Source organism: Esox lucius, chromosome 5 (assembly GCF_011004845.1).
Source record: "Esox lucius isolate fEsoLuc1 chromosome 5, fEsoLuc1.pri, whole genome shotgun sequence".
NCBI classification, from domain to species: Eukaryota; Metazoa; Chordata; class Actinopteri; order Esociformes; family Esocidae; genus Esox; species Esox lucius.
In genome coordinates, this window is record NC_047573.1 from 33900106 (window position 1) to 33922395 (window position 22290).

The following is a 22290-nucleotide window of genomic DNA, read 5'->3' on the forward strand; positions in this document are numbered from 1 at the left end:
TTTTTCATTTACGTTTGTTCCCAGTCTATTGGCACCAGTAGGTGCCAGTTTTTCAAAAATCATGTTGGACCAATTCTGTTTTTTCTCTTTTCCAGGGTTGCCCAGATGACGCCCTAAATGAATTGTCCAATGAACTTGATTTCACATTTGAAGGGATTCAATTTTCTGGAGGGCTCAGTCCAAGTCTTTCCCCACAGTCTCGGACTACCTCATATCATCCAGTATGCCCCTTCTCCTAACTTTCAGAAAAAAATTCTGTGAATTTTTTTAATTGAAAGCAGCTAAGGCCTTTGTGTTGTGGAACATCTTTCAAGTGCTATATCTGTCTGTCATTTGAAAGATACATCTACATCATTGCATTTTTTTTTCAATGATAAATGTGTTATCTTCCCAAAGTTAGGTTTTGAGATCAACTGTGGAACTGATAACAACTGTGTTGACAACCTGAAAGTGGATTTTAATTTCACTGGGTAAGATTACCACATCAGAAATGTCCAGAAAAATGGAATTAGAATAATTCCAGCTGACAAAATATAAGCTGACAAATGTAAGTTGTGATGATTATTCTTTTATCCCTACTCTCTTTCAATGCTGTCTCCGTCACCTTTTTCAGATCCTTAGAGATGAAAGTGGGCATAGATGATGTACTAAATGTGACAGTGTCAGTTGAGAGCCTGGAAGAAAACTCTTACAACAGTCGTGTCATTGTCACTTACCCTGCAGGACTGTCATTTAGGAAGTTCACCACAATCCAAGTAAGAATCCAGGGCCATAACTAAGGAGTTTAATAGTTGTAATGTTTCGTCTGTGGCGCAAAGGGTAAAGAAAAACTTTAATTGAAATGCATTCATTTTAATCCCACATTAAATGGTTTAAAAATATAATATGTTCATATAATACAGCATTTTACCTATATAAGCATTTATATCTGCCTTGGGTCCATGTAAATAAGTTGAATGTTAAATAATAATGACTTTTTACCACTTATGTTAAGCTACAAAGGGAAGGTCTTAAAACTGAATGCCTGTACCTAAAAGGCACGGATTTGGTGGTTTTGTACTACTTATAGTAGCTTATATCAATGAGGCAAACATATTTATGTCTTGGTGGAACTAGATTTTGACGTGTTTTATATACAGTATCTCACAAAAGTGAGTAAACCCCTCACATTTTTGTAAATATTTTATTATATCTTTTCAAGTGACAACACTGAAGAAATTACACAATGTACATGCTACAATGTAAATTAGTAAGTGTACAGCTTGTATAACAGTGTAAATTTGCTGTCCCCTCAAAATAACACAACACACAGCCATTAATGTCTAAAGTGAGTACACCCCTAAGTGAATATGTCCAAATTGGGCCCAAAGTGTCAGTATTTTGTGTAGCCAACATTATTTTCCAGTACTGCCTTAACCCTCTTGGGCATGGAGTTCACCAGATCTTCACAGGTTGCCACTGGAGTCCTCTTCCACTCCTCCATGACAACATCACAGAGTTGGTAGATGTTAGAGACCTTGCGCTCCTCCACCTTCCGTTTGAGGATGCCCCACAGATGCTCAATAGGGTTTAGGTTTGGAGACATGCTTGGCCAGTCCATACCTTTACCCTCAGCTTCTTTAGCAAGGCAGTGGTCGTCTTGGAGGTCTGTTTGTGGTCATTATCATGTTGAAATACTGCCCTGCAGCCCAGTCTCCAAAGGGAGGGGATCATGCTGTGCTTCAGTATGTCACAGTATATGTTGGCATTCATGGTTCCCTCAGTGAACTGTAGCACCCCAGTGCCGGCAGCACTCATGCAGCCCCAGACCATGACACTCCCACCACCATGTTTGACTGTAGGCAAGACACACTTGTCTTTGTACTCCTCACCTGGTTGCCGCCACACATGGACATGGTTCCAGTAATTCATGTCCTTAGTCTGCTTGTCTTCAGCAAACTGTTTGCGGGCTTTCTTGTGCATCATGATTAAGAAGAGGCTTCCTTCTGGGACAAAGGCCATGCAGACCAATTTCATGCAGTGTGCAGCGTATGGTCTGAGCACTGACAGGCAGACCCCCCACCCCTTCAACCTCTGCAGCAATACTGGCAGCACACATGTATTTCCCAAATTCAACCTCTGGATTTGACGCTGAGCATGTGCACTCAACTTCTTTGGTCGACCGTGGCGAGGCCTGTTCTGAAAGGAACCTGTCCTGTTAAACCGCTGTATGGTCATGGCCAACTTGCTGCAGCTCAGTTTCAGGGTCTTGGCAATTTATGTAGAGCAACAGATCCTTCATTCAGATCCTCAGAGAGTTCTTTGCCATGAGGTGCCTTGTTGAACTTCCAGTGACCAGTATGAGGTAGTGTGAGACCGATAACACCAAATTTAACACACCTGCTCCCCATTCACTCCTGAGACCTTGTAACACTAACGAGTCACATCACACCAGGGAGGGAAAATGGCTAATTGGGCCCAATTTGGACATTTTCACTTAGGGGTGTACTCACTTTTGTTGCCAGCGGTTTAGACATTGATGGCTGTGTCTTGAGTTATTTTGAGGGAACAGCAAATTTACACTGCATACAAACTGTACACTCACTACTTTACATTGTAGCAAAGTGTCATTTCTTCAGTGTTGTCACATGAAAAGATATAATCAAATATTTGCATAAATGTGATGGGTGAGATACTGTATATTTCCAAAAAGTCAACAAATACATGTGACAGATACATTTAATAGATAAAGAGAGCATACAATTACATTGTATCAAAGATCTGTTCTCTGGAGATTTGATTGTGGCCAGAGGCTGGTCAGCATGAGCTAAGCTACATGCAGAGATGTATATATGTAATTGAGTACATTTGTGCACTTGTATCGCTACTGGTGCTTGTATAACATTGGTGTTAACTCACACTCAGCAATCCAGCATGCTTCACCTACTGTATGGCGCCGACCTGCAGGCAAAGGGCGACTATTTAGCTAAATATTTATAATAGAGAACAGATATTCTTCAGTTCATGTTTGGATGTTTGTAGTGCTACATCAAATTATTTATTACATAGTTTTTACAGCCCCAAAAATAGTGTTCTAGAAACTATTGGTCTTGAGTCTAAAGTTCTATCGAGAACTTTTTCATGGGACAGTCAAAATATGGCCACGTACATCAAGATATTTGGGTACAACTGGCTAGTTTTGTATGTTCCTTCACTGGGCAACTCCCCTAAAACCATGAATCGCCTACTTACAACAATCTCCTCTTTCTCCTATTCCATACACATTCAATTACAAACTTTTCATTGCATACTAAATAGTAACAATATAGAAAGTAAAGTAAGAACACCGAAATGAAAAGAGATTATAACTGCCTACTTCATATAAAGTAGTGATAACATCAAAACATCATGTATTGATTCTCAGTTTAAATGTTCCATATAAATAGAGATCACAGAACAAGATTCCCCATTCTTTTAAAGTCAAAAATCGGGGTAGATTATTTTTGAAAAATGCACAGATTTTGGCCAAAACATTAATCTTGAGCTAGTTTAGATTTGTTTCAGTCTGTGGACATTTAAATCAAGGCCAAGGCCATGGGACCAAAGTACTTGCAGTAGGCAACAGATAGTACTAGGTATCTAATAATAGATGATGTGCTCTGTAGAAGGTTTATGAAATTATTATAGCATTATTTAACTTGGATAAATCATTAATGTGATTGATAGGTACTGCATGCAGATATTTCTTTGAATGTAAAAGGTGGATAAAATGTTTGCTTATACAGTGGGGAGAACAAGTATTTGATACACTGCCGATTTTGCAGGTTTTCCTACTTACAAAGCATGTAGAGGTCTGTAATTTGTATCATAGGTACACTTCAACTGTGAGAGATGGAATCTAAAACAAAAATCCAGAAAATCACATTGTATGATTTCTTTATAATTAATTAGCATTTTATTGCATGACATATTTGATCCCCTACCAACCAGTAAGAATTCTGTCTCTCACAGACCTGTAAATATTTTGTTAAGAAGCCCTCCTGTTTCGTTAAGAAAATGGAAGAAGTTCAAGATGACGGTCAATCTCCCTCGGTCTGGGGCTCCATACAAGATCTCACCTCGTGGGGCATCAATGATCATGAGGAAGGTGAGGGATCAGCCCAGAACTACACGGCAGGACCTGGTCAATGACCTGAAGAGAGCTGGGACCACAGTCTCAAAGAAAACCATTAGAAACACACTACGCCGTCATGGATTACAATCCTGTAGCGCACGCAAGGTCCCCCTGCTCAAGCCAGCGCATGTCCAGGCCCGTCTGAAGTTTGCCAGTGACCATCTGGATGATCCAGAGGAGGAATGGGAGAAGGTCATGTGGTCTGATGAGACAAAAATTTAGCTTTTTGGTCTAAACTCCACTCGCCGTGTTTGGAGGTAGAAGAAGGATGAGAACAACCCCAAGAACACCATCCCAACCGTGAAGCATGGAGGTGGAATCATCATTCTTTGGGGATGCTTTTCTCCAAAGGGGACAAAACGACTGCACCATATTGAGGGGAGGATGGATGGGGCCATGTATCGCGAGATCTTGGCCAACAACCTCCTTCCCTTAGTAAGAGCATTGAAGATGGGTCGTGGCTGGGTCTTCCAGCATGACAACGACCCGAAACACACAGCCAGGGCAAGTAAGGAGTGGCTCCATAAGAAGCATCTCAAGGTCCTGGAGTGGCCTAGTCAGTCTCCAGACCTGAACCCATTAGAAAATCTTTGGAGGGAGCTGAAAATCCGTATTGCACAGCAACAGCCCCGAAACCTGAAGGATCTGGAGAAGGTCTGTATGGAGGAGTAGGCCAAAATCCCTGCTGCAGTGTGTGCAAACCTGGTCAAGAACTCTGCAGGAAAGGTATGATCTCTGTAATTGCAAACAAAGGTTTCTGTACCAAATATAAAGTTCTGCTTTTCTGATGTATCAAATACTTATGTCATGCAATAAAATGCAAATTAATTACATAAAAATCATACAATGTGATGAGTACCTATGATAAAAATGACAGACTTCTGCATGCTTTGTAAGTGGGAAAACCTTCAAAATCGGCAGTGTATCAAATACTTGTTCTCCCCACTGTATATAAATTCCTAAAGTACCTAGTCGTGGGTGTCATGGAAGAGGCATGGTCACCTCACAATCTTTTAGGCTGGAGAAAAAATATATTGTTTTCAGGTGTCTGCTTGAAAACTGGTAATGTGTTTGAATCCGGCTTGCTGATTAGTTTAGGTGTGCTGTGTAGGACGGTGAAATTGGCTTGCCCCATTTGGATTTTGGGTGTTAGTAATGTGCTGGCTTGTTCTCCTGTGAGCTTAATCAAGGTAGAAGGCCTGAATGTGTGTTCGTTCAAGCATGTAAGAACTCTGGTGTAAATGTAAGGGTTGAGCAATCAGTTTCAGAAGAATCAGAACAATTTTGTATGTGCTTTGGAAGACACATAACTCAACATTTACTGTCTCAAGTGCTCTGCAATGACGCAGGGCTTTAATCGTATATCGGATATCATGAAATTGGGAAGAGAAAAGGGTTAAAGCAAAAAAAAGCTAATAAATTAATATTAGCTTTTCCATCGATCACATGTTGTTGCTAAAACAGTAAGCACATGGGTAATAGCCATGCTGTGTTCAAGCCCTTCATTAATTACAAATCTCAGATAAAGTACATTTGTGAAAATGAACCCAAAATCATTAATTACTTCCTGAATTAAGACTGAGTGAGAAATGTGAACACTGACAGACAGTGCAAACATGAGTCCAAAACTGCAAAAAGATTAAGAAAATATAATTATGTTTAAATTGTCTTTTTGCTTTATTTCCAGGGAAGAGTGGAGTGTAACTCCATGGACAGTGAGCATGGTGTGACACCAGGACAGAGTGACTGCGTCATTAACAAGCCCATCTTCAGAAGCAATTCCAAGGTCTGTTCCACACACAATTTAATCATTACTACATGCAGTCACCTCCAAAATTGTTGGTACCAATATTAGGGCAATAATTATGTTTAAAATCCATGCAATTGTGGTAACCCTCCCTTTTACACTGGCACAATAGCAGCCAATTAGAATTTTTGATTTGATCGATTTTCTGCTTGCCCACAGTGACTTTAGAGTGAAAATGTTGGTCAAAAAGATAAAACAAATATACTATTAAACCAAAAGATGAGCTGTTTATCCATGAATACCAGCAGTGGGTTTGACATTGACAACAGGATGCATATACAGAAAATAATCTAATGTAAAATATTGAGGATCTTTGATTTTGTGTGTTTCTGTTTTGCTTCCATCTGTCCTTGGGCCCTGGCTAAGGTTAAAGGCCTCATGAACTCTACCAAGTACCTGGACATTTTAGCCAAATATCTGGTTGCCCGTCCTAAATCTGGTGGATGCAAGTGGATCCTCCAGAAAGATATTGAGCCCAAGCACACAAAAAAATCTAAATATATTTAATTAACTAAATAACCTACATTTTGCAATGGCCATCTCAGTCTTCAGAATTGAACCCATTGGAAATCTATGGTTTAATTTAGAGGGCAACACATGAGCACAGACCAAAGGATTTCAAAGATGTGGAGAGGTTCCTTATGGAGGAATAGTCTTCAAAAGAAAGGGGGGAAAAGTGTTCAAAAGAACAATGCGATCATTTTTTACTAAATTTATTTTAGATAATTTGGTATTTTGTTGTACAAGTACAATATAGTACAATATATTCCACGTATTTACAATAGAAACTTATAACCTGTTTTATTGTTTTATTTACCCCTTTTCTCGTCAACCAAATCACCAATAATTTTTGTACAAATATACCAACTGTATGTTCTTTTTTAATAACAACTAAAACTATTTGTTTAATTTAAACTCTGCTTATTCTCAGGCTGTCTTTGTCCTTTCCTATGGAATAGACAGCAACCGTCAGTTTGAACAAATGGTGACTTTCACTGCAAATGCTTCAAGGTATGTGTGGATGTATAACAATGTGTAAGGGTACAAAACCTAAGCGATACATTACACGACTACATTACAAAATTTCATTTTTATTTCCTTAGCAAGTTAGCAGTTTTTAGAGAGCAATTTAGTTAATTTTTTACCTGGGCTTTGTTTCCAAATGCTAATCTTTTAGCATTTCAGACAATACTTTTGGGAGTTATTATCCAATGCATTAGTATGTTTAATGGTTCATGTTGAAATCTCAAAAATAAATGCTGTAGCTTAATATTATTAAAGTTACATTAATATTATTTGGACATGAAGCTACAAAGAACATAATATATAAATATAATCATATTCACTTGCAACGGTTTGTTCCATCCATCCATCTTGTTCCGCTTATCCGGGGCCGGGTCGCGGGGGCAGCAGTCTAAGCAGGGATGCCCAGACTTCCCTCTCCCCAGACACTTCCTCTAGCTCTTCCGGGGGGACACCGAGGCGTTCCCAGGCCAGCCGGGAGACATAGTCCCTCCAGCGTGTCCTAGGTCTTCCCCGGGGTCTCCTCCCGGTGGGACGGGACCGGAACACCTTCCCAGGAAGGCGTTCCGGAGGCATCCGAAAAAGATGCCCAAGCCACCTCAGCTGACCCCTCTCGATGTGGAGGAGCAGCGGCTCTACTCTGAGCTCCTCCCGGGTGACCGAGCTTCTCACCCTATCTCTAAGGGATCGCCCAGCCACCCTGCGGAGAAAACTCATTTCGGCCGCCTGTATCCGGGATCTTGTCCTTTCGGTCATGACCCAAAGCTCATGACCATAGGTGAGAGTAGGAACGTAGATTGACTGGTAAATCGAGAGCTTCGCCTTGCGGCTCAGCTCTTTCTTCACCACGACAGACCGATACATCGACTGCATTACTGCAGAAGCTGCACCGATCCGTCTGTCAATCTCCCGTTCCATCCTTCCCTCACTCGTGAACAAGACCCCTAGATACTTAAACTCCTCCACTTGAGGCAGGCACTCTCCACCAACCTGAAGTGGGCAAGCCACCCTTTTCCGACTGAGGACCATGGCCTCGGATTTGGAGGTACTGATTTTCATCCCCACCGCTTCACACTCGGCTGCAAACCGTCCCAGTGCATGCTGAAGGTCCTGGTTAGAAGGGGCCAACACGACAACATCATCTGCAAAGAGCAGAGACGAAATCGTGTGGTCCCCAAACCTGACACCCTCCGGCCCCTGGCTGCGCCTAGAAATTCTGTCCATAAAAATTACAAACAGAACCGGTGACAAAGGGCAGCCCTGCCGGAGTCCAACATGCACTGGGAACAAGTCTGACTTACTGCCGGCAATGCGGACCAAGCTCCTGCTTCGGTTGTATAGGGACCTGACAGCCCTTAGCAAAGGACCCAGGACCCCATATTCCCCAAGCACCCTCCACAAGATGCCGCGAGGGACACAGTCGAATGCCTTCTGCAAATCCACAAAACACATGTGGATTGGTTGGGCAAACTCCCATGAACCCTCCAACACCCCGTAGAGGGTATAGAGCTGGTCCAGTGTTCCACGGCCCGGACGAAAACCACACTGTTCCTCCTGAATCCGAGGTTCTACTATCGGCCGTATTCTCCTCTCCAGAACCCTGGCATAGACTTTCCCGGGGAGGCTGAGAAGTGTGATCCCCCTATAGTTGGAACACACCCTCCCGTCCCCCTTCTTAAAAAGAGGGACCACCACCCCGGTCTGCCATCCCAGAGGCACTGTCCCCGACCGCCACGCGATGTTGCACAGGCGTGTCAACCAAGACAGCCCCACAACATCCAGAGACTTGAGGTACTCAGGGCGGATCTCATCCACCCCCGGTGCCTTGCCACCGAGGAGTTTCTTGACCACCTCTGTGACTTCAGCCCGGGTGATGGACGAGTCCACCACTGAGCCCTCATCCTCTGCTTCCTCAATGGAAGACATGTCAGCGGGATTGAGGAGATCCTCGAAGTACTCCTTCCACCGCCCGACGACATCCTCAGTTGAGGTCAACAGCTGCCCACCTCTACTGTAAACAGCGTTGGTAGGGCACTGTTTCCCTCTCCTGAGGCGCCGGATGGTTTGCCAGAATCTCTTCGAGGCCAGCCGATAGTCCTTCTCCATGGCCTCACCGAACTCCTCCCAGGCCCGAGTTTTTGCCTCCACAACCACCCGGGCTGCAGCCCGCTTGGCCTGTCAGTACCCGTCAGCTGCCTCAGGAGTCCCACAAGCCAACCAGGCCTGATAGGACTCCTTCTTCAGCTTGACGGCATCCCTTACTTCCGGTGTCCACCACCGGGTTCGGGGATTGCCGCCTCGACAGGCACCGGAGACCTTACGGCCACAGCTCCGAGCGGCCGCTTCGACAATGGCGGTGGAGAACATGGTCCACTCGGACTCAATATCTCCAACCTCCCTCGGGATCCAGTCGAAGCTCTGCCGGAGGTGGGAGTTAAAGATCTCTCTGACAGGAGACTCGGCCAGACGTTCCCAGCAGACCCTTACAGTACGCTTGGGCCTGCCGAGTCTGTCCAGCTTCCTCCCCCGCCATCGGATCCAACTCACCACCAGGTGGTGATCAGTTGACAGCTCCGCCCCTCTCTTCACCCGAGTGTCCAAGACATACGGCCGCAGGTCAGATGAGACGACAACAAAGTCGATCATCGACCTGCGGCCTAGGGTGTCCTGGTGCCACGTGCACTGATGGACACCCTTATGCTTGAACATGGTGTTCGTTATGGACAAACTGTGACTAGCACAGAAGTCCAATAACTGAACACCACTCGGGTTCAGATCAGGGGGGCCGTTCCTCCCAATCACGCCCCTCCAGGTGTCACTGTCGTTGCCCACGTGGGCGTTGAAGTCCCCCAGTAGAACAATAGAGTCCCCAGTCGGAGCACTTTCCAGCACCCCTCCCAGAGACTCCAAGAAGGTCGGGTACTCTGCACTGCCGTTCGGCCCGTAGGCACAAACAACAGTGAGAGACCTATCCCCGACCCGTAGGCGCAGGGAAACGACCCTCTCGTTCACCGGGGTAAACTCCAACACATGGCGGCAGAGCTGGGGAGCTATGAGCAAACCCACACCAGCCAGCCGCCTCTCACCATGGGCAACTCCAGAGTGGTGAAGAGTCCATCCTCTCTCAAGGAGTGTGGTTCCAGAGCCCAAGCCGTGCGTAGAGGTGATCCCGACTACCTCTAATCGGAACCTCTCAACCTCACGCACTAACTCAGGCTCCTTCCCTGCCAGCGAGGTGACATTCCACGTCCCTAGAGCCAGTTTCTGTGTCCAGAGATCGGGTTGTCTAGGCCCCTGCCTTCGACTGCCGCCCGATCCTCTTTGCACCGGCCCCTTATGGTCCCTCCTGTGGGTGGTGAGCCCACGGGAGGGCGGCCCCACGTCACCCGTTCGGGCTGAGCCCGGCCGGGCCCCATGGGGGAAGGCCCGGCCACCAGGCGCTCGCATTCGAGCCCCAACCCCGGGCCTGGCTCCGGGGTGGGGCCCCGGCTGCGCCATACCGGGCGACGTCACGGTACTCAAAATTGTATTCTTCATTAAGGGGGTTTGTTCCTGATGCTAAAAAAAGGTGCTAGCTCAAATAGCAGTATCGGCAGCTCGCAGTGGCATTTCCGGTGGCAGGTTGAGATGCCACAGCATCTGCCACGTTAGCAGTGGCATTTTTAGTGGGATGTTGAGATGCCATGGCATCTGCCCTGTTAGCAGTGGCATTTTTTTGTGTGGCAGGTTGAGATGCTTATGGCAGGTTGAGATGCCAACGATTTTTCCTGAGATGCCACGGCATCTTTCGCCGTTCATATGGTATTTCCAGTGGCAGCCTGAGATGCCACAAATTTACTCGGGCACCTGCCATCGTTTGTATGGTATTTCCGGTGGCAATCTAGGATGCTGTTTGTGTGGATTGCCACCGGTTCACCGTAAGATGCCATGTCACATTTGACCGATTATGGGGTATAACGGTGGCAAACATGGGCTGTGTACGAAATCACACACTACTCAACATATACAACCAAACCAGTAGCCTGTCGTACTGTAGAGAAAAGAGCAAATCCGACTGCAACTGCTGGTGTTTGTAGCATTTGCTGGTGAGATACCTTATAGTTTATAAATGTTAACATTTGCCATTATTAGACTTGGTAGCATTTTCATGACCCTATTTGTTTATTTTTTTTCAACTTTTTTAAAATTATTTATAAGATTGTATTTGTATTACTGTCTGTTATGTTGCAGTGCTAAGGAAAGAAATTATTGGTAGCCTATGTTTTTTTATTTTATTTAAAATGCCATGACAAAATACTTTGCTCACTCAAATAAAAGACTGCAGTTTAAAGCATGATTACATTAGGGAAACAATATTTAGGCTATAGGCTTACACTTGGCAAAGCACCTGCCAATGTTTGTGGCAATTGCCACTTGCCCCCTGTGGCAGCTGTCCCTTTCTGATTGTAAATTAAACAAGATGTTCTAACAGATGACCTATCCAAAATTATTGACTTTAAACCCTCAACATTTATAGCTTACTATACTAGGGGATATTTATATGTATCTGTGCATCACAGGATTCTAATTTAAAACCATGTACAAAGGTCTTGGTATGAATTCCTAGGCTGTATTTAGGAACAAATCTCTTTAATATAACATAATCAATCACTGTTCCTCAAATCTTGCGAAGAGTCTGTAATTGTTTTTATCAACAAGTTCTTCCCAGAAGTTGTCGTAGTCCTTTTTTTTTCGAAGACAAATGTTAAAAGTTCTGCTGGAGAATCCTCATCCAGTTCCCCATCCCAGGTGTCCATCTCCTGGATGGCTTCTTTTTTTTCTTCTCTGTCCATCGAAAGGACAGCAGGGAGTTTCAGTCCTTCATGGAATGTTGCCTTATCGCATCAGTCAGCTGCAGCCAGGCTATGTTGGATAAGAATGTTTTCCTGCAGTAAAAAAAGTATGTTATTGGTAACTTCAGTATATTCATAATTGTCTTAATTGTACATAAAATAATAATAAATGGTAATGCAACTAATCTGTATCCAGAGCATCTTCAATACACATCGAAAAAAGCTAAAAGCTTCCTGTCACAGTAAGCGATGCTGTATTGTATGGTCAAGCAACACCCAAGTGCTGCTCTGAGAAAAAGGTGGGCAGTGATCCCCTTTATACAATTCAGATGACGCCCTGCAGGGTTGCAGGTATGGAAGGTAATTTAAGTATTGCAGCTTCAGATGTACATTTTGCTACTTATAAGGAGTTATAATTATCTGATATGTGAATTGTTTGAAATCCTTGTTTGAAAGGCTACATTTTGGACAATTATTCATGTATTACTTAATTACCTTGCATTTATCCTCCTTCTCTCTTGTTCAATTAAATGAAATTCCAACAACTATATATATAGGACCATTTTATTCTTCCAGTCATACAACAAACATTGATTGATTGTGGTAACAAACCACAATCAATCAAACCTGCAGACACCTTGTCAGTGACAACATACTAGTATTTGGGCATCAGAGCAAAGAAGCTCTTGTTACCTCATTTTCATAAATAATTTACAAAACATGCATATGTTTCCAATACATCGGCATGTGTTATACTGTTCTTATGTTACATATCATGCACTACGGATTACTTTAAGTCCATAAACTATATTTTCAAATTTGACAATCACCTCATGCCACTTGTGATAATATAGGCACATTTTAATATGAATGCTAACAGAAGAGTGCAGGTTAAAGAAAAGGTTATTTTACTTTAGATGTAGCCTATTGGATATAGCAACTTGCAAGACACAAAAGACAAAGCCAGAGCTTGCTCAGAAACTCATGCTGTTGCTTCCATTCCCATGTGCTGTTAAATTATAAGTCACTGGCTGCTAATTGATGAATCTCTTCACTGGTGTTGTACTCTCTGTGAGGATATTTATGTAGGAGTTTTAAACACTTCACAAACTCAGTACTATTATCCATTAGTAGCCTAAAGCAGATGCATATTGACATCAGCAAACCTCACCAAATGTTTACAGGTTGAAATGCCAAGTAACCTCCCACTGGAAAGTTAGTAATTTACAGTAAAAATAACGTTTATAAAACAAAAAGTTTGTGACTATCTTTTGTAAAATGTGTACAAAGTTCTCGTACTACAGAATAATCAGAATCAGCTTTATTGCAAAGTACGTTTGCACAAAGGCTAAGAGATTTGCTTTGGTAGCCTATTTTTGGGCATAGTGAGTACACTAGAATATATCCTGTAAGAAAAATAAAACAAACTGATTCATCTTTTTATAAATCATGCCCAACTTTACAGAAGAAATACGATGTTTACAGCCTTATAAAAAAAAGTTTTTGTCTTTATAGTTGATTTCCCCCCCGGGGGGATGGGGGGTTCGAATCCAACCTGCGGCCCTTTGCCGCAGATTTAAAAAATAAAGGGGGAACCATCCTAAATATTGTTCCCCTAATGTTATCACGCTTTAAACTGCAGTCTTTTATTTGAGTGAGTAAAGTATTTTGTCATTGCAATTTAAATAAAAAAAAAAACAGGCTACCACCAATTTCTTTCCTTAGCACTGCAACATAACAGACTGGAATACAAATAAAATATTATAAATAATCAAAGAAACAAATAGGGTCATGATAGGGTCAAATTTGTCTGACTTTTCAATGTTGAAAACAGGTCGATCTTTAACGTTTACTCAATGCCTATTGACAATTGTCAATTCTCAAGTCCCAACACATTAACATGCCAAATAACATTTTAGATTAACATATGAATAAAACAAAGCTTTAAAGGGTTAGCTTAGAACAGCACATTTTAAAAAGTGCAATAAACATAGGTCTAGTAACCAACACAGATTTCACATTCCAAGAGTCAACACAAAACACAACTCTAAGAAAGAAAATGTACACTACAAATGTTCACACTTTGCGACCTCCAGCTCTCCCGGAAGCATTTTAAGTTTAAGTGTCTCAGCCATAGCAGCCCTGATTTCAACTTCTGTGACAGTTTTACTCCACTTCATTACTGCAGCTGCAAAAGAAAATATATTAGATGGTGCATGAATAAACCACGTCTTACATCATTAAGGCTCCTACTACACATTGTATTTACATTTTATCAATTAACAATTGCATGGATTTGCATACCTTCCCAAAATAAATACAATTGGTACGCTAAAGTAGATATATACCGGTGCTTCTCAAGAAATTAGAATATCGTGAAAAAGTTTTTTTTTTTTAAGGAATTCAACTTAACAGGTGAAACTAATATATTATATCAACTCATTACATGCAAAGTGAGATATTTCAAGCCTTTGTTATAATTTTGATGATTTGAATATTACATGAAATCAATAAAAAAAAAATATATATATATATATAAATACAGAAATGTTGGCCCTCTGAAAAGTATAATCATGCATATGTTCTGCCTGAAAATAAACAAAAACCCATTAAAGGGATACTCCACTTTTTTGGAAATAGGCTCATTTTACAACTCCCCCAGAGTTAAACAGTTGAGTTTTAGCGTTTTCTAATCCATTCAGCTAATCTCCGGGTCTGTACGTACCACTTTTAGCATAGTTTAGCATAGATCCTTGATTCTTATGAGCCCATTAGCATTTCTTTCAGAATGATATTTTTCCTATTTTAAACTTGACTCTTCTGTAGTTAATTCATGCAAAAGTGGCCGAAACCAAGTACTGAGTACATATGCATGATTATACTTTTCAGGGAGCCAACATTTCTGTATTTAAAATCCCTTTTTTTATCGATTTGATGAAATATTCAAATTTTTGGCTGTAAGCCATAATCAAAATTATAACAAATAAAGGCTTAAAATATCTCACTTTGCATGTAATGAGTATATATAATATATTAGTTTCACCTGTTAAGTTGAATTCCTAAAATTAATTGACTTTAACACTATTCTAATTTGAGAAGCACCTGTATAAACATGAAAAATGCAGTTACCTTTTACCACAGAGTAAAAAACGGTATCCTGGAAGGCTTTTTTCTCACTGCGACTTTCATGTTGAAAGCAGCCATTAGGCTGTTGGTGAAAAGCCTGAGAAAAAATGCAGAAAATCATATAGTGAGGTCCACGCCTACATTCTACAAATATTCCTTTATGCTTGCATTATTCCTAATGAATCATCTCTTTCTGCATTTTTGCTTTTCTATATGCTAAGAGGAGGGCAAACAGAGCAGGCAATGAGTAAAAATTTAACTGCATAATTATATTCTATATTCTGAGCATGTGACAGTTGTTTAATACCTGTCCATCACTTTTTGGATGCAGTCTTTATTGTTCCTCCCTCCCACCATTGAGAGCTGAGACACCTGTACATGACACATGAAAAGCCACTCAATACATTATGAATAAACCAATGGTGTTGGTAATATACTGATTGTTGCCAGATTGAGCTTAAATGGGAACTGGTCATGTTGACTCATCCATATGGGACAGTAGTATACCTCTAATACAAAGGCATGAAAATAGGGCCTTCTGACTCTTTTTAATCTCATCAAGAAGTTCAACTAGCTTTCCAAGCACTGATTTCTGTTATTCTGTGGAAGAAAATACATTCATTAATTTTTGTTACTTTATGATTATTAAAGAATGATACAATAATAAATATTGACCATGGACTTACTAGCTTGAGACATGGGGAATAAGCCTCTCTCAGACTGTGATGGCATTCAAACTCCACGCCGACGTGTGCGAGAACGCCTAGATCCTGAAAAAAATTATAATTATTGAAGCTCATTGAAATCCATACCATCTTCTTCCCCTTATCCGGGGCCGGGTCGCGGGGGCAGCAGTCTAAGCAGGGATGCCCAGACTTCCCTCTCCCCAGACACTTCCTCCAGTTCTTCCGGGGGGACACTGAGGCGTTCCCAGGCCAGCCGGGAGACATAGTCCCTCCAGCGTGTCCTAGGTCTTCCCCGGGGTCTCCTCCCGGTGGGACGGGACCGGAACACCTTCCCAGGAAGGCGTTCCGGAGGCATCCGAAATAGATGCCCAAGCCACCTCAGCTGACCCCTCTCGATGTGGAGGAGCAGCGGCTCTACTCTGAGCTCCTCCCGGGTGACCGAGCTTCTCACCCTCTCTCTAAGGGATCGCCCAGCCACCCTGCGGAGAAAGCTCATTTCGGCCGCCTGTGTCCGGGATCTTGTCCTTTCGGTCATGACCCAAAGCTCATGACCATAGGTGAGAGTAGGAACGTAGATTGACCGGTAAATCGAGAGCTTCGCCTTGCGGCTCAGCTCTTTCTTCACCACGACAGACCGATACATCAACCGCATTACTGCAGAAGCTGCACCGATCCGTCTGTCAATCTCCCGTTCCTTCCCTCACTCGTGAACAGGACCCCTAGATACTTAAACTCCTCCACTTGAGGCAGGCACTCTCCACCAACCTGAAGTGGGCAAGCCACCCTTTTCCGACTGAGGACCATGGCCTCTGATTTGGAGGTACTGATTTTCATCCCCACCACTTCACACTCGGCTGCAAACCGTCCAAGTGCATGCTGAAGGTCCTGGATTGAAGGGGCCAACACGACAACATCATCCACAAAGAGCAGAGACGAAATCGTGTGGTCCCCAAACCTGACACCCTCCGGCCCCTGGCTGCGCCTAGAAATTCTGTCCATAAAAATTACGAACAGAACCGGTGACAAAGGGCAGCCCTGCCGGAGTCCAACATGCACAGGGAACAAGTCTGACATACTGCCGGCAATGCGGACCAAGCTCCTGCTTCGGTCGTACAGGGACCTGACAGCCCTTAGCAAGGGACCCAGGACCCCATATTCCCGAAGCACCCTCCACAGGATGCCGCGAGGGACACAGTCGAATGCCTTCTCCAAATCCACAAAACACATGTGGATTGGTTGGGCAAACTCCCATGAACCCTCCATCACCCTGTAGAGGGTATAGAGCTGGTCCAGTGTTCCACGGCCTGGACGAAAACCACACTGTTCCTCCTGAATCCGAGGTTCTACTATCGGCCGTATTCTCCTCTCCAGAACCCTGGCATAGACTTTCCCGGGGAGGCTGAGAAGTGTGATCCCCCTATAGTTGGAACACACCCTCCGGTCCCCCTTCTTAAAAAGAGGGGACCACCACCCCGGTCTGCCATCCCAGAGGCACTGTCCCCGACTGCCACGCGATGTTGCACAGGCGTGTCAGCCAAGACAGCCCCACAACATCCAGAGACTTGAGGTACTCAGGGCGGATCTCATCCACCCCCGGTGCCTTGCCACCGAGGAGTTTCTTAACCACCTCTGTGACTTCAGCCCGGGTGATGGATGAGTCCACCTCTGAGCCCTCCTCCTCTGCTTCCTCAATGGAAGACGTGACGGCGGGATTGAGGAGATCCTCGAAGTACTCCTTCCACCGCCCGACGACATCCCCAGTTGAGGTCAACAGCTGCCCACCTCTACTGTAAACAGCGTTGGTAGGGCACTGTTTCCCTCTCCTGAGGCGCCGGATGGTTTGCCAGAATCTCTTCGAGGCCAGCCGATAGTCCTTTTCCATGGCCTCACCGAATTCCTCCCAGGCCCGAGTTTTTGCCTCCACAACCACCCGGGCTGCAGTCCGCTTGGCCTGTCGGTACCCGTCAGCTGCCTCAGGAGTCCCACAAGCCAACCAGGCCTGATAGGACTCCTTCTTCAGCTTGACGGCATCCCTTACTTCCGGTGTCCACCACCGGGTTCGGGGATTGCCGCCTCGACAGGCACCGGAGACCTTACAGCCACAGCTCCGAGCGGCCGCTTCGACAATGGCGGTGGAGAACATGGTCCACTCGGACTCAATATCTCCAGCCTCCCTCAGGATCCAGCTCTGCCGGAGGTGGGAGTTAAAGATCTCTCTGACAGGAGACTCTGCCAGACGTTCCCAGCAGACCCTTACAGTACGCTTGGGCCTGCCGAGTCTGTCCAGCTTCCTCCCCCGCCATCGGATCCAACTCACAACCAGGTGGTGATCAGTTGACAGCTCCGCCCCTCTCTTCACCCGAGTGTCCAAGACATGTGGCCGCAGGTCAGATGAAACGACAACAAAGTCGATCATCGACCTGCGGCCTAGGGTGTCCTGGTGCCACGTGCACTGATGGACACCCTTATGCTTGAACATGGTGTTAGTTATGGACAAACTGTGACTAGCACAGAAGTCCAAGAACTGAACACCGCTCGGGTTCAGATCAGGGGGGCCGTTCCTCCCAATCACGCCCCTCCAGGTGTCACTGTCGTTGCCCACGTGGGCGTTGAAGTCCCCCAGTAGAACGATAGAGTCCCCAGTCGGAGCACTTTCCAGCACCCCTCCCAGAGACTCCAAGAAGGTCGGGTACTCTGCACTGCCGTTCGGCCCGTAGGCACAAACAACAGTGAGAGACCTATCCCCGACCCGTAGGCGCAGGGAAACGACCCTCTCGTTCACCGGGGTAAACTCCAACACATGGCGGCAGAGCTGGGGAGCTATAAGCAAACCCACACCAGCCCGCCGCCTCTCACCATGGGCAACTCCAGAGTGGTGAAGAGTCCATCCTCTCTCAAGGAGTGTGGTTCTGGAGCCCAAGCCGTGCGTAGAGGTGATCCCGACTACCTCTAGTCGGAACCTCTCAACCTCACGCACGATCTCAGGCTCCTTCCCCGCCAGCGAGGTGACGTTCCACGTCCCTAGAGCTAGTTTCCGTGTCCAGGGATCGGGTTGTCTAGGCCCCCGCCTTCGACTGCCGCCCGATCCTCTCTGCACCGGCCCCTTATGGTCCCTCCTGTGGGTGGTGAGCCCACGGGAGGGCGGCCCCATGTTGATCGTTCGGGCTGGGCCCGGCCGGGCCCCATGGGGAAAGGCCCGGCCACCAGGCGCTCGCGGACGAGCCCCAACCCCGGGCCTGGCTCCAGGGTGGGGCCCCGGCTGCGCCATGCCGGGCGACGTCACAGGGCACAAGATATTTTTCATCATTAAGGGGTTTTTGAACCGCTCTTAGTCTGACCCGTCGCCTAGGACCTGTTTGCCTTGGGAGACCCTACCAGGGGCATATAGCCCCAGACAACATAGCTCCTAGGGTCACTCGGGTACTCAAACCCCTCCACCACGTTAAGGTGGCAGTTCAAGGAGGGGCTCATTGAAATCGTTTTTTTAAAGACAGCTGCTCCTGGAATAATGTCAATAAGTGAGGTAAGAGATTTGACAACTATGAAGAATGCAACTTTGCCACCGTTCTACCCCATAATCGGTCGATGTGACATGGCATCTTACTGTGAACCGGTGGCAACTCACACAGCGGCAGGTGACGCGGCATCCTAGATTGCCACCGGAAATACCATACAAACGATGGCAGGTGCCCGAGTAAATCTCAGGAAAAATCATTGGCATCTCAACCTGCCACACAAAAAAATGCCACTGCAAACGGGGCAGATGTCGTGGCATCTCAACCTGCCTCTAAAAATGCCACTGCTAACGGAGCAGATGTTGTGGCATCTCAACCTGCCACCGGAAATGCCACTGCGAGTTGCAGATGCCGCTATTTGAGCTAGCTGTCACTCAAAAAAAGTGCATGTGAAGAAAGTGAAAAAGTTAAATAAAATACCGCATTTATTCACGTCGTACAAAAAATTGAATCAAAAATGGCACTATTTAAATCTATATTTTCTTTTGACACTGGTTATAGTTAAAGGAATGGTTCGCTCTTTTTGATCCTGGGGCATTTATTTCAGATTATCTAGCTTCATGGACAATGGAGACATACTATTTTGGAATTAATACAGTTTTGAGAATTTACAATTTTTTTAAAAGGAAGCCTCTTCCGGCTGCAATGAGAGTGAATGGGGCAAATGATATAGCATGCGGATTTATATGGTACATTCGGTTTTCCAAAATTGGAAGGCCACGGTGTATTGATATAGGTCTCCATAAGTGCTCCTGAAAAAACTGTGCCAAAACGAGCTTTGTATCAATAATTATGTTCTAAGTGAAACTGAACTATTTTTTCCATGAACAATGCACTACCTCACAAAATCTGTAAACTTCTGCACTCGACCTAACAACACGGTGCGGTTTCACAACAGCTGAACTATGGTGCTGACTTCATTGGAGTTTACTAGCGGGCAACAAGCAAAATGTACAGTATTTATCCAAAAGTTTTGAGAATAAAATGAAACTTAGCTAATTGTCTAAAAGACAGGTCATCATTCCGGAATGTTATCATTCAGGGGAAATACCTGACATGGCCGTTCCCAACATTATCAAAATCATGTCAATGCTCCATAGTAATAATTTCAGTACCTACCCATACTATACCATACCATCCATACCATCTTCTTCCGCTTATCCGGGGCCGGGTCGCCTCTGCCTCTTCCAGTTTCTTTGGGGACGTGGAAGGTTTCTAAAACTGCCGGGTTGATACAGTACGAGCTTGAAAGTCACTGCATCTGTTGCACATGCCGGTGCCGATTCAGCCTCATCCACAGACACATCAAGGCTCCATGGCATTAGTTACAGAAGCAATAAATCCCACTCCTAACGTGAGCTACAGTTTAGTAAACAATCCCGGATGCCGGATAAATCCTCCTTGCAGACAGATTTGCGTTGGTTTATCAGCAGCTAATAGAACTTGTCATTTTTGTTTGATATATTAGTCTACACTAGCTAACGTGAGCTACAGTTCTGTAAACAAAAAAAGACGGTTAAGGATACAGCCACCTCACAGACAGATACATCCGCGGGCAGCTGCTTATCCATTTTCCAGAAAGAATAAACAGCGATAACCATTGAAACAATGTTCTTTTTGGAGAACATACGGATACCTATATCAATATACCCTGGTCTTTCCGTTTTGGAAAACCGAATGTATCATATAATTTTGCACGTTGTATCTGTTGCCCCGTTCACTTTCATTGTAGCTGGGCTTCCTTTTAAAAAATCGTAAAAAATCAAAACTGTATTAATTCCCCAAAATAATGTCTCCACAGTCCTGGATTAGGCTAGATAGCCCAAAAAAGGCCAGGAACAAAAATCTTTTTTAATCTTTTGTAAAGGTACATGTTCTGGTTGGTTGTGGATCAAATAATGCACCGAATATAAACTGTTGCTACCAATATTTCTATTAACTGTTGAACCCTCTTTCGTCCTGTTTAGTGGAAATAATGCACACTCTCTGAGCAGTGAACTTTTCAGAGAGAAGAAAATTGGTGTGAAATACAGCATATATGTTTTGATCACAAGGTGTGTGCAACAGTACTTTGTATACAACAATATATTATCCTATTAAACTGGTTTAACATTTAAAACTATCCTAATCTAATCATGGTCACCATTTCTACTATATCAACACATTCAAATAATGATTATGCTTTTAATGTTTCAATTGTTTAGACATGAGGATTCAACTCAGTACATTAAATTCACTGCCGGGAAAAATGATTTGCAGAAACATGTGAAACAATCATTTGTGGTAAATATCATGCCATATACATTTGTTTTATTGACTTAATGTGTCAATTTAGAAGGCATTTAAGCTTTTTTTTTATTGTCCATTCTGTCTCAGGTTGTGAATTATGTAAGAGATTTTAATCTTACTGTGATAATCAAGGTGCCAATGAAACTTGGAGACAAAAGTATTTGGGCTGATCAAAACAGCATACAGGTAAGAATGCAAACCATTTGTTGAATGATCTCATCCCCCAACCTTCCCCTGTGCAGTTATTTATGAACTGGATGGTGTAAACTTGATAACCTGATACATACCATATTCTCCCTGCCTCAAACACCCTCTTGCAAAGCTTACTTCCTCTCACATAAATCCTCTATAATTCACACATGCACAGCACAAACTCTTTCACTCACATACAAGCCTAGCAGAGTCCAGATTGAAACAAACCACCACATGCTTTTTCTCTCACAAACACACCACTGCTCTAAACATGCTCCCAAAGTTAGGGTCCCAAAAAATGTTTCAGAAACTCCAGAAAAAGATTTAGTATTTAAATATGGACGATAATTACATTGATCACACATACTGAATATGTCACAATGACACCTGCTGCATGCAAAGTAGCCTTTCACTCGCATAAAATGGGAGCAAATGCATAGCAGATATTAGATCCAGTTTATAGGGGATGGTGGTTGACCTTTGGCAATACCCAATATTTTGGCTGTTTCTAAATATTATATTAGTTGTTTGCAATTTGGCAAAGGCAAATATTTGCAATTTGGTGAATATTTGCCTGTGCTCTTGATTGTGTCATGTGAATTAAAAAAGATATGCAACTACTACTGTTTAGCAAATGGTTATTTTTCTTTTAAAAGTTGCACATGCA

General features: G+C 44.0%; 1 protein-coding gene and 1 long non-coding RNA gene across 3 annotated transcripts in view; one reads left to right on the plus strand and one right to left on the minus strand.

Moving 5' to 3' along the window:
* LOC105024356 (integrin alpha-D) overlaps nt 1-22290 on the plus strand; it is a 96374-nt gene that overhangs the window by 62950 nt on the left and 11134 nt on the right. For both annotated transcript variants that reach the window (XM_029119869.2, XM_029119871.2), the window contains 8 exons: nt 96-221; nt 397-470; nt 614-755; nt 5841-5939; nt 6892-6971; nt 21110-21196; nt 21347-21425; nt 21519-21617. In XM_029119869.2, coding sequence (XP_028975702.2) covers nt 96-221; nt 397-470; nt 614-755; nt 5841-5939; nt 6892-6971; nt 21110-21196; nt 21347-21425; nt 21519-21617 — 786 coding nt within the window. The remainder of the gene's footprint in view (nt 1-95; nt 222-396; nt 471-613; nt 756-5840; nt 5940-6891; nt 6972-21109; nt 21197-21346; nt 21426-21518; nt 21618-22290) is intronic.
* LOC109615813 lies at nt 13519-21101 on the minus strand. The gene is made up of 3 exons (XR_002196818.3): nt 20262-21101; nt 14945-15711; nt 13519-14003 (listed from the first exon to the last, which is right to left on the minus strand). It is a non-coding gene; the product is annotated as an uncharacterized LOC109615813 (long non-coding RNA).